Source organism: Nothobranchius furzeri, chromosome 10 (assembly GCF_043380555.1).
Source record: "Nothobranchius furzeri strain GRZ-AD chromosome 10, NfurGRZ-RIMD1, whole genome shotgun sequence".
NCBI lineage: Eukaryota > Metazoa > Chordata > Actinopteri > Cyprinodontiformes > Nothobranchiidae > Nothobranchius > Nothobranchius furzeri.
The window spans coordinates 54,412,624-54,429,588 of record NC_091750.1 but is presented as its reverse complement, the minus strand read 5'-3'; the positions used below and the strand labels follow the sequence as shown (position 1 = coordinate 54,429,588).

Genomic DNA, 16,965 nt, shown 5'->3' with positions numbered 1-16,965 from the left:
ACCAAAAACCACATCAATGTGTTTGGTGCAGTCATGTGACAAGCCAAGTATAATGCCATTCTGACCTTGTCTTTAGAAGTTAATAAAGTTTGAACCTATCTACGGGGTGCTGTGACCATTTACAACTAAATCCCATAAAGGTCGTCTTTGGTCATCAAAGATGGTTTTCTGTTAATTTGGCAACAATCACACATTGCATGGGTCATCTAGAGACAAAAGGCTTTAAGTGGGCAGAGTTAAAGTGATTTGAACAAGTGAGAACATACATGTGTTGATTGCAGTTGCGTGATGACTCTCACCATGTTTGATATTCTTTGGAGCTTTTTTGTAAAAGTTACAAAGGTTTTATTGAATATGGGGGCGCTGTCCCAAATTTAGTAAAATATCCCATGGAGCAGTTTGTAGGTTCACAACAATCATTTGCGTGCAGTTTGGTGTGAAGTGCATCATGCATGTGTTATTCAGGGCCTAATGTCTCTCAGGGGCAGAGCTAAAGTGATATCAACCAATGACCACAGGATTGTGTTGGGTACCTTTATGTGATGACATATAGCATGTTTGGTGCAGTTGCGACCTATAGGACCAGGAGTCCCACCTCCGCGTTAGCTTTGGGTTAGCCAGGGTTAGCTTCAGTTTAGCTTGTAGCCAGTTCAACCGGGTGTCGTCAGTTGATCCCAGCCTTACAGCCCCACCCTCAGCTCCACCTCTCTTCTCTTTTGTGGAATTGTCTGGGCTTGACGGAACCTGTGACACGGTCAAAATGGCGGTGGTGGCCACCTCCCATTTGGCCTCAAAAATGTGATATTGGAGCCTATGGAAAGGAGATGTCCAGTATATTTATGTCGACATGTAAGACAGGTGGATGATTTTACAAATGAACACATCATTACCTTTGTAACTGATATTTGGTACAATAAAAAAAAAATCCCAGACTTCACACCATTGATAAATTCAACCATCAGTATACCCAAATTCCTTTACTCACATAGGAAAATCACTCCTCCTTGAACCGTCACCTTAACGTGGTGGAGGAGTTTGAGTGCCCTAATGATCCTAGGAGCTATGTTGTCTGGGGCACTTTGTGCCCCTGGTAGGGTCTCCCATGACAAATTGGTCTTAGGTGAAGGGTGAGACAAAGAACGGTTCAGATGATCTTTCATGGATTTAAATTCAAAGAGTCAGAGTACCCGGCCCGGAGGGTTACCGGGGCCCCACCCTGGAGCCAGGCCTGGGGTTGGGGCCCGTGAGCGAGCGCCTGGTGGCCGGGCTTTTGCCCATGGAGTCCAGCCGGGTCCAGCCCGAACCGGATACATGGGCTCATCCAACTGGAGGAACATGAAGGGGCCGGTGCAGTGTGGATCGGGTGGCAGACCGAGGCGGGAGCCTTGGCGGTCCGATCCCCGGACAAGGAAACCCGTTTTTGGGACATGGAATGTCACCTCGCTGGCGGCGAAGGAGCAGGAGCTTGTGGCAGAGGTTGAGCGGTACGGGCTAGATATAGTCGGAATCACCTCGACACATAGCATTGGCTCTGGAACCCAAGTCCTTGAGAGGGGATGGACACTCTCTTTTGCTGGAGTTGCTCCGGATGAGAGGCAGAGGGCTGGGGTTGGCTTTTTGTTAGCCCCAAGACTCTCTGCCTGTGTGTTGGGGTTTAGCCCGGGGGATGAGAGGGTAGCTTCCCTGTGCCTTCGGGTCATGGAACGGGTCCTGACTGTTGTTTGTGCTTATGGGCCAAATATCAGTTCAGAGTACCCACCCTTTTTGGAGTCCCTGGGATGAGTGCTAAATAGTGCTCCATCAGGGGACTCCATTGTCCTGCTGGGGGTCTTCAATGCTCACCTGGGCAATGACAGCTTGACCTGGAGGGGTGTGATTGGGAGGAACGGCCCGCCTGATCTGAAATCAAGTGGTGTTTCGTTATTGGACTTCTGTGCAAGCCGCAGTTTGGCCATAACGAACACCCTGTTCGAACATAAGGATGCCCATCGGTACACTTGGTACCAGGGCAGCCTAGGTCGCAGGTCAATGATAGACTTTGTAGTTGCATCATCTGACCTGCGGCCGTATGTTTTGGACACCTGAGTGAAGAGAGGAGCGGAGCTGTCAACTGATCACCACCTGGTGCTGGTGAGTTGGATCAGATGGCAGGGGAAGATGCCGCATAGACCTGGCAGACCCGAACGCATAGTGAGGGTCTGCTGGGAACGCCTGGCAGAAGAATCTGTCAAGACGGTCTTCAACTCCCACCTCCGGCAGAGCTTTGACTGCGTCCCGAGAGCAGTGGGGGACATTGACTCCGAGTGGGCCTTGTTCCACTCTGCGATTGTTGAGGCGGCTGTTGCTAGCTGTGGTCGCAAGGTGGCCGGTGCCAGTCGTGGTGGCAACCCCCGTACCCGCTGGTGGACACCAGAGGTTCGGGGAGCCATCAGGCTGAAGGAGGCCTACAGGGCGTGGCTGGTCTGTGGTTCTCCGGAGGCTGCAGACAGGTACCGGATAGCCAAGTGGGGTGCAGCAGAGGCAGTTGCCGAGGCAAAATCTCGGGCATGGGAGGAGTTTGGTGAGGCCAGAGGTTCTGGCAAACTGTCCGGCACCCCAGGAGAGGAATGCAGCAACTCACTCACACTGTTTACAGTGGGGATGGGGAGATGCTGACGTCAACTGGGGCTATAGTGGAATGGTGGAGGGAATTCTTTGAGGAGCTCCTCAATCCCACCTATGCACATTCCGAGGAAGAACCAGAGCCGGGAGACCTGGGGATGGACTGTCCAATCTCTGGGGCAGAAGTTGCTGAGGTAGTCAAACAACTACACAGCGGCGGAGCCCCGGGGGTGGATGAGATTTGTCCTGGGTATCTCAAGGCTATGGATGTTGTAGGGCTGTCGTGGTTGACACTTCTCTGCAACATTGCGTGGTCATCAGGGGCAGTTCCTGTGGAGTGGCATACCGGGGTGGTGGTCCCCATCTTTAAGAAGGGTGACCTGAGGGTGTGGTCCAACTATAGGGGGATCACACTCCTCAGCCTCCCTGGAAAGGTCTACTCCAAGGTACTGGAGAGGAGGGTCCGATCGATAGTTGAATCTCAGATTGAGGAGGAGCAATGTGGTTTTCATCCTGCTCGTGGAACTGTGGACCAGCTCTATACCCTTGCAAGGGTGATGGAGGGGGCATGGGAGTTTTCCCAACCAATCCACATGTGTTTTGTGGATTTAGAGAAAGCTTATGACCGTGTCCCCAGGGGCACCCTGTGGGGGACGCTCCAGGAGTATGGGGTAAGTGGCTTTCTGTTAAGGGCCATTCAGTCCCTTTACCAGAGGAGCATGAGTTTGGTCCGCATAGCTGGTAGTAAGTTGGACCTGTTCCCGGTGAGGGTTGGACTCCGCCAGGGCTGCCCTTTGTCACCGGTTCTGTTCATTACCTTTATGGACAGAATTTCTAGGCGCAGCCGTGGTGTGGAGTGTGTCGAGTTTGGTGGCAGGAGAATCTCGTCTCTGCTTTTTGCGGATGATGTGGTCCTCCTAGCTTCATCCAGCTCTGACCTTCAGCTCTTGCTGGGTAGGTTCGCGGCCGAGTGTGAAGCGGCTGGGATGAGGATCGGCACCTCCAAATCTGAGACCATGGTTCTCGACTGGAAAAGGGTGGCTTGCCAACTCCGGGTCGGGGGAGAGGTCCTTCCTCAAGTGGTGGAGTTTCAGTATCCCGGGGTCTTGTTCACGAGTGAGGGTAGGAGGGATCAGGAGATTGACAGGTGGATTGGTTCAGCATCTGCAGTGATGCGGACGCTGAGCCGATCTGTCGTGGTGAAGAGGGAGCTGAGCCAGAAAGCCAGGCTCTCGATTTACTGGTCGAGCTACGTCTCAATCCTCACCTATGTTCATGAGCTTTGGGTAATGACCGAAAGAACGAGATCGCAGATACATATGGCCGAAATGAGTTTCCGCCGTAGGGTGGCCGGGCTAAGCCTCAAGAGATAAGCTTGGTGTATGCTTGACGCATTCACGTTCCGCTTGGTGATGCGGCTCGCGGATGGAACGCGCTTCACAACTTGCAGCATTTATGGTTCATGCGGCTTGTCTCTGCGGTGAGCCAATATTCTCCGAAACTGAACGGGGCAGCATGGAGCTCTACGGCATGCATCTAACACTACACCGTAGTAGAAGTAAAAATTACTGTTGTTTACAACATGGTATTCCAGCATTTTTAACAGCGTCCTCGTCCTTTCTGACAGTGCAAGCTATTTCTCTCCAAGAATTATTAACAACATGTTGATCACGGTGATCTTTGAGAGCTGAATCATACAAATGTCTGTATTTACGAACGTCTGCTGTACTAGTTCTTGGCAGTCCGCCATGTTTTTCCGCTTCCGACCGTCCGCGTGGTTAGAAAATTTCCTAGGTGCGCGGTGCGAAAATTTTGGGCCGTGCAGAGGCGCTGTGGAGGGGCATGACGCAATTTCGCCGTGCAGACCTCGCAGACGCGTCAAGCTTAAACCAACCTATAGGGTGAGGAGCTCGGACATTCGGGAGGGACTCTGAGTAGAACCGCTGCTCCTCCGGATCAAAAGGAGTCAGTTGAGGTGGTGTGGGCATCTGGTCAGGATGCCTCCTGAACGCCTCCCTGGGGAGGTGTTTCGGGCATGTCCTGCCGGCAGGAGGCCCTCGGGTCAACCCAGGACACGTTGGAGAGGTTACATCTCCTCACCTATGGTCATGAGCTTTGGGTAATGACCGAAAGAACGAGATCGCGGATACAGATAAGCGGGATAAGCGGAGGAAGACGACGACGACATCTCCAATCTGGTCCGGGAACGCCTTGGGGTCCTGCCGGAGGAGCTAGTGGAGGTGGCCGGGGAGAGGACTGTCTGGAGCTCCCTAGTTGGGATGCTGCCCCCGCGACCCGGACCCGGATAAGCGGAGGAAGATGACGACGACATAGGAAAAACAAGTTTCATGGATTCTTTTTAAATGTATTGATTTTTTTGAAAACAAGTTTAATGAACAGATGGGAAGTACAACATAAGAAAAAAACACATTTTAGAGAAGAATTAAACACTCAAATGGCTTGTTAATTAAATAAAAACATGCATAAAAGCACCTTTATAAATAGTTTTGATAGTCTTTCTGATATACATTTTAGTGCTTACGTGGTTGAAAAATGGGGCGAACGGCTATTTGTCCATGTGAGGCTGCCATAGTGTGACGTCATCAACCGGTGCAGGGTCCTTAGCAGATAAAAGTTTTCCTAAATCGGCTATTGGCCAAAATTATTTATAAAAGTCGATAATTTTTTTAATTAGGCACTTCTGTGGCCAACAGCCACCTAAAGTTCAATAAATATCCAAATATTTATTGACCTATTTCATTTATATTGCGCACAGTGAGTGTTCAGTTGCCTTTCACAATCAATGTGCTGCTAAAACGTATACAAATAGGCCTTAATAATCACCTTTAGATATAGGCCATTTGCAACAAAATTTGTTAAAAATCGGTAGCAGCATCGGCCTTAAAAAACCATATCGATCGGCCTCTAGCAAGGGCCCTGTGTTATTTACTGCTTTATCTTTTTTATGGCTTTGCCATCACAGTAACCGTCTTCTACAAACACTGGTACTAACTCAGTTGAGCAAAGGTGTAATGACTGAAACATTATGGAGTGTTTGATAAAAAAGATCAAAGTTTTGTTTCGGGGACTCTTTAGAAGAATGGATGGTGTTTTGAAATGGGACAACACGCAGAAGCCTTGAAGTGTTAACACCGAACCCTTTTACCTGTCATTCAACGTTCCCCCAGCAGCAGGTTAGCCTGAGCTCAGCCCTGATCCAGGAGACAAGTTTGAACAACACCTGACATGACAGCCTGCTTAACCATCTCCATTAGAGCCAATGAACACTGAGAAAAAGCAGACCGCCTCGCTCTCCAATTTGGTGCCTCTGGGGTCAAGTTGCAGGAATATGTCAATTACTTAAATTGATCAGGAGACGGTTTCCTTGATAACCAATTTGATCAAGCTGCCGATCGTGTTACACACATAGCGCTACAAGGGAACCAAAGGGGCTGTCTGAAAAATTGGTTGGCCACACTAAAACTACTCGATGTAATTTCCTTTTGCGAAAGTAATTCTGTTTAGTCATGTCAGGTGGTAGATGGGGCCGCAGCCAGGGCCTGTAAACAATGGCATTTCAGTTGATTTAATTAGCCAGAGAGGAAGCATTTAGGGGCTTAATTGAGATTGCAGTGGGAAATTGCTCTAAAATGGGTCTACCTGATTCTTTTTTCTTCTCTCTCTCCTCACAGCGAGCATGACGAGGGATTTCACTCTCCTCTTTGTAGATAATTAGAATTACCGCAATCACTCCCTGGATGACCTGTGATTGGTGAAAGCCACATGCCAAAACCAAAAATGTAAAGATTGTGTATGTTTGAGTGTGTTTGCTGTCAGATCCGGATATTTGGGTTGAAGTGCATACAGGAGGGTTTTCTACATGCAAACAGACAGCTTCTAATGCTTTTTTGTGCCTTAGATGGCAGCATTGCTCTTTGTGTTTCTACATTTAAATGTTTCTGTTAAATTCTGATTATTAAATATGCTTGGTGTGTTGTTGAACTGCAATTGCTAATTGGTCGGTTCAAAATCAGAAAATAATTTTTCAGTTAGAATATTTTCAAGAATAATTGGTCCTGTAAAGAATCAGGCTCATTAAAGCAAATAAAAACAACATTTTTGTGTTTTTGAAACTTTAGTTTAAATTCTTAAAAAAACAAAGACTAAAAATCTCTGGTCACTCATAACCATTTCGATGTGTTGCTATTTCAGTTTTACTTCAAAACTTAAGCCTACACGTCGTTTATAGTTTTTAACACGATGATGCTCTTTCATCTTTAGTTTTATTTATTTAAAGGTTACATATTATGAAAAAAAAAACCACTTTTTGGAGCTTTTTACCATGTACTATTTTCATTTCCTCGTGAGCAGTACCCCCACACCCTTTTTTGTCTGCATTCACACGTTTTCTTATCTCAGCTGCAATTTGGTTGATATAAAGATTTTTCCTGCAAATGAAAGAAAGTAGCCCACTTGGTTAGCAGGCATTTCTCCTCCCCCGATCCTGGTCTGGTCTTGGTTCTGAAACTGGAAATTCTGACAAATGACTTCTGCATTGGAGACAAAACACCACCGTAAACACCATGCATCTTGTCTACAAAGATGCACATAATGGCCAATGGTTAAGGACGTGTGTCTTAGGCAACTATGGTTTTATAACAGACTTGCTAGTCCAGAAGTTAGAGTGCTGGACTAGCATGTAGTTTTGCTCAGGTTCACCTCTCCGTCACGGCATTAACTTATATTCTTCTTTATTTAGCTACATTTGCCAGTGTGATGTTTTCAGTCCTTTATTGGTAAACTTTTAAATATAAGGACTAATCTGTTTTTTTTTTTTTTTTTTTTTTTTTTTTGCTTTCTTGGTTTATTTAGCCGGTGTAAGTCCATGTGAGGTGAGCTGAGTAAATCAACTAAAAGGCGGCTTGAAAATGACTAAAGGCTCATTTTATCAGAGCGGGTGTGAGCGGAGCTTCGCTAAAACAAACCAGTATAAATTCAGACTGACAAAAATAACTCGTATTTAAGATAAATGACATCCGAATAGTGCCTACGGTAATATTTTGCCATGTATTGTGCCTACCTTTGCTCTCAAATATTTAAAATAGCATTATGGAACCTTTAACGGAATAAATATGAAAGAGAAAATGTTGCAAAACCTTTAATTAAACTACGTTTAGTTAACCTGGTTTGCTGTTGGACGTAGTAAAGCTGATTTCTTCGCCAATTGATAGTAAAATGATAAATGTATGCACATGAACCTTCTATGGTACTACAACCCCCCAAGGTGCTTTACAAAACAGGCATTCACCCACACACTCACATTCACACATGTGGGCTGCTGAGCCCTGGCCCCGCCGGTCCCTCTCACCACCACCGCCACCAGCAGCAGACAGCAGGGTTAGGTGTTTTGCCCAAAGACAGAACATCTGCAACAAATAGGAATCAAACCTGCAACCCTCTGATTATGGGGCAGGCACTTAACTCCATCTGCCACCACTGCTCCTTTACTCATTAAATCTGCCAAGCAATTTGTCAGCTGATTGATTTTTCCAACTTAAATCAGAATAAATTAAAGGTGCATTATGTAAAAATTAAGTAAAAACAACATCCTGTGGTAAAATTTGGTTACTGCAACCACTTTAAACAACTCTGGAACTTTTTGTGGGCAGTCGTCAAATAAGTATTCGGCACTGCTGTTTTAGCTCCCAGGAGACGACACCCCCACACTCACTGACGGTGAACAGCAGTTACGTCCCTCCTTCCTTTGTTTGAAAGAAGAAAAACTGATAATCTCTACAGCCAGATGGATATGAAATATGTTTCAGTATAACCTTTCTTCCAAACATTAGACTCTTTTGGGATTTTCTCACTATAAAATTCTCGCTATAGTCCCTTTAAATAACACCCTCTTGAATGTTCTCGTAATTTGTTAAAAATATTGATATAAATTGTGAAATTCTGCTTTTTTTTGTCAGATAAACCATTGGCCAAGAGAAAACCACATCAGCTGATCTCTAACCATTTAACTGCATGATAAAGTAGTCTAAAATTTTTTTAGAAACAAATCTAATTTTTGAATAATATAAATGATGAAGATTCACATAATCAAAAATAACATGCAAAATTATGGGATGTTATTGTTTTATACACCACCACGTTTATGATGAACTAGACCTATAAATGATAACATGATCTAAACCAAGTATACATTTATTCAAGAACAACCCACTTCCTGAGTATTGGTGAACGTTTTTTCTTTCTGCCCCTGCAGGCGTTTGGCTTCATGTCACGAGTGGCTCTGCAGGCCGAGAAGATGAACCATCACCCAGAGTGGTTTAATGTTTACAATAAGGTAACGGCATGCTCGTAGCATTAGTGCAAACAGAATCCATAAAGGTTTGTTTATTTAGCGCCAGTTATAGAAATCTCAGCTTGTGGAATCAGACCGTGTACACTTGGCTTGTTACAGGTTACAGACTGATAAATCAGCTCTGGATAAAGTCAGATTTTTTATCAAATCAAAAAATCATCACTGGTTCTGGAGAGCTTACCTCTCAGAGCCTGAGACACAGAAAATAATCCCGTCGTTTTTCTCTCACCTTGTGTGTTACCCTGTGCCATAAAGGTAAAGAAGTGTTTGACATGATTTAGGCAGTCTCTCAGATTCTTCTAGCAGAAAATCTCTCAGCATTAGGCAGCAGCCACTGTGTTGGTGTGTGGTGCAGCGGGCTGCTTTAGGAGGAATGCTGCTCCTAATCCAGTCTTTATTAAAGTGGCTGCAGGTCTCCGAGCCGTTCCAGCAGATAAATCCCACGTTGATTTGAGCTCAGCTTGAACAGAACTCATGATCTACGCTCATACTCATACTAATGTTGCCAAAAAGTAGCTGATAATACAAGTTTACAAGTTATCTCAGTCAAATATTAAACATTATTGAGTACAGCCACATAATTAATCCTTTGTGTGCTTCAGCAGCATCCCACAAAGAACAAAACCAAACTGGTCCTCTCGTATTACCCCAGGACTAATTTACTTACAAAAACGTTTAATTAAACAACAAAAAAAAAAAATTGGAAGGGGGGTGTTGATTGATTGATCGATTAGAAATTCAAAAATACTTTAATGATCCCAGAAGGAAATTAAATGTCGTTGTAACTCATATTCTGTCAAGCAGTAATAATAAAATAATATTAATCATATTAACAAATACATTATTATTCTTTTTGATTAATATGATAATAATAATAATAATAATAATAATAATAATAATAATAAATAGACTATGTGGATTTTGATATGATAGATGGATAATGTATAATAATTTTTGTTTTATTTTTTGATCCAATAGTTTCTTTTCTTTTTCTTAAATCAACATTTATTTAACAATGCTTAAGTAGCCTGCACAGTTATAAAACACACAGTTAATTAGTCCGTTGATTAAACAGTCGCATAAATAACTTTCAGTCACATCTCACTAAAATGTTTTTAAACGGTTTCTTATTTTTTTGGTTTTATTAAAAATGTTGATGGGTTGTGAACAGGGATGGTTCTGAGGGGGAAGTACTCCGCTGGGGGCCCCTGTTAAGGGAGGAGCCTAAGCATGAATAAGTCTTCATTTGTTGCAAGATATGGAACCAGGGCATGCATTGCTGAGATAAATTACTAAAATGTCAAAGTATTATTGAAAAAATATTTAATCTAAAACAAATTAATTAAATATTAAGATTTGAAATACTTAAAGGCAATGTTTGTAATGCTTTCTTACAATGGTGCCAGAGCAGCTGTCCCCTGCAGGATTGTCTTTAGTTGAATCTGCGGCTATGTCATGTACAAAACTCTTAGTTATCCATCCATTTTCTGAACCCGCTTGTCCACGTAGGGTCGCGGGGCGGGCTGGTGCCTATCTCCAGCAGTCAGTGGGCAATCAGGTGGGGTACACCCTGGACAGAGAGCCAGTCCATCGCAGGGCAAACACAGGACAAACAATCTCACTCTCTCTCTCTCTCTCTCTCTCTCACACACACACACACACACACACACACACACACACACACACACACACACACACACACACACACACACACACACACACACACACACACACACACACACACACACACACACACACACACACCCTAAGGACAATTTGGACAGACCAACCAACCTAACAGTCATGTTTTTGGACTGTGGGAGGAAGCCGGAGGACCCGGAGAGAGCCCACGCATGCACAGGGAGAACATGCAAACTCCATGCAGAAAGATCCCAGGCCGGGAAGCGAACCCAGGACCTTCTTTCTGCAAGGCAACATAGTTATTTTACATCAAAATGTATATTTTACCAAAACAAGAAAGGATAAAGTTTAAAAATATGATGCTGTAATTTTAAATATACGGCAGAAACATTCAATGAAAAGGACAAAGCTCAACAATTATAAATAACTAAATAAAGGTATTCTACTAATCTGCATCTTTGTCTCAACACCTGCTTTAATCTACGTTCTTGAAAAGGAGCAGGAAGAAGTACAAATATATATTTGTATATTTTTCTGTCATATTTACTAAAATCTGACAATATTTATATTTTTCCCCAGAGAAGTATCAATCTTATTTCACAGTAAATTTTCAAATGAATGCTGTTTTTTTTTTTTAAATTGCTATGTGGTTGAAACCGTGTTTGTTTGACTTCACAGGTCCAGATTACGCTGACCACACATGACTGTGGAGGCCTTTCCAAACGGGACATCAAAATGGCAAAGTTTATTGATAAAGTTGCTCTTTCCATGTGATGTTTTTGGGTTTTCACTCATTCAAAACTCACCTGTTATTGTTTCTTACAGAATCTATAAACATATAATTTAACATTTCCTTTTTGCTGCGCATTGTAATCAGAATAAACCACTGATGTTGTATTCACTTATGCTGATGTGTTTGGTTTCTTTACTCTCTGAGACAAAGCTTAGTGCCGCAGACATCACTTCACTATGTTGCCGTTATGCTTGTCCTTAGTTGTGCTTTTTTAATTACAGCGGGCATTAACCTGGAAGTGCTCTTCAGCGATCTGTGCAGGACTAGCCAGGGATCGAGAGGATCGACTATTTTCCCACCTCGGCCTCCCTGAGGCCACATGTTTTTGTTTTGGCTCAGCAGACAGGAGCAAAAGAAGGTCAAAGTCAGTAAGAACAGGATTTCATTAGATTTACAGTTTGGTAATGAATGCCATTAGAATGAGATCAAATAAAGTCGTGTAACAGCCTTTCTCTCTGTCCCCTGAGTCTGCAGGAGGAAACTGAACGTGTGATGCTCTTCTTTTCTTAAATATTTATGTTGCCCTGAAGCATCTGCTGAACATCTCCAGGACTCGGCTGGTTGTGGTTACTAAAGACAAGCCCGAGTCTACAAACGAAAAGCAACCATATGGCCCTTATTATAACATCAGTGTAAAAGGGCTCCTAAGTTAGCTTTCTCTAACCTCCTTTAGCAGCAGGTGCATCCATCGGATATTTCCTGTAGCTTATGAGGTTTGCACAACAACAACAATGCCATATCTGTAAAAATAAGTCATTTTTGGTTTCACTAACTTTGATTAGCTATGGCAGCCATTTTTTCATTAGGATGATAAAGTTTTCTACACATTTACCTCTTCACTAGTTGCCAGTGATAAAAGAGAGTCTGATGCGATTGTCATTTTTGCTGGAGATTTTGCTCCCAGTGATTTTTGACCCTAAACCCTGAGTCATGCTTCTGCGTCTGCGTCAGTGCAGAGACACGCAACGCCATTAACCGTCCTTGCGAGCCTGCTGGAGAGCCCTCGCAAGGACGGACGTAGTCGAGCGCTCTTTTCTAAACATCCGTCCATCGAGACGGAGAACGCAATCTTGTGATTGATAAGGGCACCGCTGTCATCTACATAGCCACCATTGCGCCCTCACAAACCTAAAGTGAGCCTAGGATATCTAGCGGCAGACACGGAGAAGCTTGAAAAATTACCTCGCGAACAAACTCTGAAAATATGAGTGTTTAATTCCCCCGTGACTGGAGGAGTCAAAAGATGCGCAACAAGTGTTTTATTTGTGGACGGAAATGACAGGAAGCGTGGGTTTAGAGGTGGCGAGTGCATGAATAGGTGGAGGAGGATGAGAGACAAATTTGTCTGTGTTAAAAAGTCTCTTATATACAAAACACACAATATAAACACACTATCTTGGACCGGATACATGACAGGATACCACAGAGCAGCGCTACGCCCTCTACTGTCTTGGCAGGGAATTGCTTTGCAACACTCCCCAGGAGACGGAGAAGTATGAGGGAAAAATGTCTCCGTCCGTGCGTGCGTGTCTCTCCCATTTGGAGCTGACGGAGAAGTATAAATCCAGCTCAATGGCCATCTGTTGGTAAGGTCTTACTCGTATACAAGTACTGCTTTCTTGCAGTGATTTGGGGATGTACTGCTCCCTATCGGCAGGGAAATTGCACACTGTAGAAAAAAGTCAGTTAGAAACCAGACTTTCTGAGATTTTTGGAATGGGGTAAATGTAATCCAGATAACCGATGCTACTCTGAACACATGCTCAACAGCTTGTTCAGTTAGCTGTAAGCAGAATTCTGAAGCAGCTGGAAACACCATCCAGACGCTACAAAATCATCAACCTGTTGCACCTCTCATCTCACCAGTCGACAAATAAGGTTTCATCTGTCAGTTTGAGGCTGCTTTGAATAATTTTTGCTTTTGAAAAATAATTTCCAATAATTCTGCTTAACTGTAAACACGTGCTGCAACGCTAGGAGGCAACTTACTTTAGCTTTAGATTATGTCATATTCTGCATTCATAATGAGGTCACAGAGTGTGTTGGTTGATGACGTGAGAACAGCTGAACCAAACATTTCTTCGAGTTTAAGGCCACATTGTGACAAAGTGAGACGGCGGCTTTGTGTAAATCTGGAAACCAAAGGTGTTTTTAATGTTTCCAACACAAACCACAGAGCATCTGTTTGCATTTCCCTGATCTGTAAGGTCTCGTGTGAACAAGCACACTACCATAACTACTTGACCGCTTAGAGTAAATGTCATTATGAGAATAATAAACAGACGCTTCTGCACAGTTCTTTACTATTTATTTTTTATCTTTATACACATTTAAGCCATTAAGGTGCGAGGTTTGTAACTTTAGTCTTTTTAGATCTTGCTTTTCAAACAGTTGCATGGGTGATATTTGGGCAAGACAATCTAACAACACACAAAGATCAAATGAGTAAAATAGATATTATTTTATTTACTGTGTGTTTTTTAAAGGTTGGTTAAATAACTATATTAAGCTGCTTTTTAACTGGTTATTTTAAGAAGTTTAGCTCAATTGTTGGATTTTTATCAAGTATCCAAAGTTTGTCTTCAAAAATGTTAATCATGTCACATTTTCATTGACTTTTTAAAGGGGAACTAGGCGGTTTTGGCTTGCTTTTAGCACCCCCTAGTGTCCGCTTGTAGAAACAAAAGCAAAACCTTTTTCCTCGCCATGCGGTCGTATTTTTAACACATTAATCTAACAGCTGAAGTGTCTCCACAGCCTTCCTTAGTGTCTACAGGAGTGATTCATCACTAACTGAAACAAATTAGCTGAGTTCATGATCCAAAACATGCAGGAAGCAGACTGCAGCACCAGGTATGTCAGCTCAATCTTTTCTCAATCTCAACAGCTCTGCCCGCCATTCTGAAGTTGCAAGTTGAATATTCTGGCCACAGGTGGCGATGGGGGCTGGGTGGCCTTTCATTGACCCTGTAAATGGTCATTTTAGCCAATACTGGCTCAAGAAATTGATTAAAAAGCGTGAAAAAGTTGCAAAGTTTCCCATAAACAACTAAAAATATCATTTCTGGTGTCTCAGCTCTATGCTGTGTTTAAGAATCATGAAGCCAGACTTTTATATTTGAGAAGCTGAACTGGTCAACATCATGAACCTTCTGTTGCAATAGTTTAAATCTTCTTTTAAGTCTTTTCTCAAAGAGGCAAATCCTCTTGGTGCTATTTCTCCATCCCTAGCTGTGACCGGTGGTCTTCTTTTTATTAATGCTGAATTTGTTGTATGTTGCTGCTTTGACACCAGGGGTGTCAAACTCACACGGGGCCGAAATGAAAATCTGGGACGAAGTCGCGGGCCACGCTTAATATTTTATGAAAAAGTGACGGCTAATTTGCACATTTTCTTTATCAACATATATGCAATTTTGAACCTTTAAATTTGGAAACAAACTCATTTCTGCATTAACACTGAATGTGGAATAACCAGATTACACACGAGCAAGTCAGTTTGAAATAAAACGCATCAGTGGTATTCATTACTTGTGGTATTATCAGCATTTTTAAAATCTATTCAAGATTTGTTTTCTTGTTTATTTGTTTTTCTTATTTTTTATTCTCCTTTTTTTCTCCTGTCATAAGTGTCATCGCTGCTGTGACATCTAGCTTTCCCCACTGAGGAACAATAAAGGGATTTTCTATTCTATTCATCTATCTGCAGCCTTTCCACTTCCTGTTTACTGTAGGTTAAATCTTTTCTCACAGGCCAACAACAAAACAAAAATGTCAATTTATCTTAAATGAAAATGCAACATCTCACCTGTTAACTTTCATGTTTTGGAGCAGAAAAAGAGCATAAAACCAACATACCGTATTTAAAGCTCAGTTTGCTCCACTGGTTTACTGTGATGCTCACCTGTTCCAGCCAGATACCTGCATCATGGGGTTGATCTGAGCTGAGGAGGAGACTCCTGTTGTTTTGTTCATCATCATCACAATAATGACATTAGATGACAACAGGTGCTCACATAGGTTTGTGCTGCTGAACATGTCTGAGCAGCTTGACCACGTCGTTGTGTCGGGGAGGAAAAATAAAAACCAGCAGCCACAGAGTCATGCTGATTTGAGCGTGTCGCTGCTTGCTGGAGTTATATCAGCTCTGTCTGGAAGTTAGTTGGAAAACTTACTCTTTCAGTCGTGAACACATTACTGAGCGGTTAAAATCTCCATTTCTGGGCTTCAACGTCGGCAAATAGCTTAGTAAACTCGGCGCGGAGTGAGAGGAGTGTTTAGTTTGTCCAAGACAGCGGAGCTGCAGACGCTGGCAGCAGGCGCTGGAAAAAAAACACAAAGGAGGGGGCGCTTCGACTTCGCCCGAACACCGCAAAGCATCATGGGAGTTGTAGTCTTTGTGGTAAAATCGGCCAGCGGGTCAGTTTTAATTTATATTTTATATTTATCTCGCGGGCCACATATAAATGCTCCGTGGGCCACATATGGCCCGCGGGCCTTGTGTCTGACACATGTTTTACACTGTCAAACAAATAAAAAGAAACAAACGCATTGAGTGTTCCATGATTTGTAAATCACTGAATTCTGGCTATCCTTTTGCAGATAATCTGTATCTTAGTTGGGCTGTTTTTGCGTTTTGATTATCCAGAAGATATATGCAACAAAACCTTGATCGGGACTCCAAAATGAATGTTGTCAAGGTCTTTAGTCGTATTATCCTGATACGAGATGACACTGTATTTGCAATTATTTCAATAAGCCTGTTGATTAGGATCATTTTAAATCTGCTAAATAACCTAAAATTAAACCCATTTTTTAGGCTATCTGACTTCATCGCCCACCTTTGTTTTCTGAGAAGAACGGAGGACGAAGGCTTTGTGAAAGCGCCTTTCCTCTAAAGCCGAGCCGAGCCAGGAGGGGCCAAACGTGGCCCTCTCAGATAATTGGCCTCAGCTGATGGCCAGAAGCAGCAAGCAGCCGAGTCAGCCCTCCTATTAGTGAACTCCCTGCTTTCTGGTTCCCTAATCCGTTTTCAGCTTCACCTACTAATTCTGCACTGCCAGCAGTTGAGCTTACACACACACATGCACACACACTAGAGGAAGCAAGACAAACAGGAGAAGTGAGTGAGAAGGTCGGGAGGGGAGATGATGGAGGATAACAGATAAATGACAAATAGTGAGGTCAGGAGGTACATTTCTTTTTTCTATGCAGAGCTTGAGATGGAAAATTAATAATTCTCTTCAGCATCCAACAGCGCTCATGAGAGCAACCTCAGGAGAGAGAAAGAAGTGGCGAAGGTTATTTACATAAAGAAACCACAAGTACAAGAGAGGTTTTCTGGGCTTCTTCCAACTAGCTGCTCTGCCTGATGGCAACCCATATATCTCACCTCTCTGGTGTGCAAACTGCAGTTACACTCCCCGGCCATGTCAGGACGAGGAGGAAAGATGGGTAGTTGCAATGTGATACACGGCAAATAAAGATAACAAGGTCACCGGGGGGGGGGGGGGGGGAGTCTGTCTTCTGTGGGATTTGCAGCAGACACGCTGCTGATAGT

At 43.4% G+C, this 16,965-nt stretch overlaps 1 protein-coding gene across 3 annotated transcripts in view; it reads left to right on the top strand.

Moving 5' to 3' along the window:
- The window catches only part of LOC107386701 (pterin-4-alpha-carbinolamine dehydratase 2), a 40,169-nt gene extending 28,652 nt beyond the window's left edge, over window positions 1-11,517 (top strand). For 2 of the 3 annotated variants that reach the window (XM_015961262.3, XM_070555788.1), the window contains 2 exons: window positions 8,873-8,953; window positions 11,291-11,517. In XM_015961262.3, coding sequence (XP_015816748.1) covers window positions 8,873-8,953; window positions 11,291-11,386 — 177 coding nt within the window. In that variant the 3' untranslated portion in view covers window positions 11,387-11,517. Of the gene's footprint in view, window positions 1-8,872; window positions 8,954-10,741; window positions 10,903-11,290 lie in introns of all 3 variants that reach the window. The other variant, XM_054730694.2, reaches the window with a different exon arrangement.
- Window positions 11,518-16,965: the final 5,448 nt, after the last annotated feature.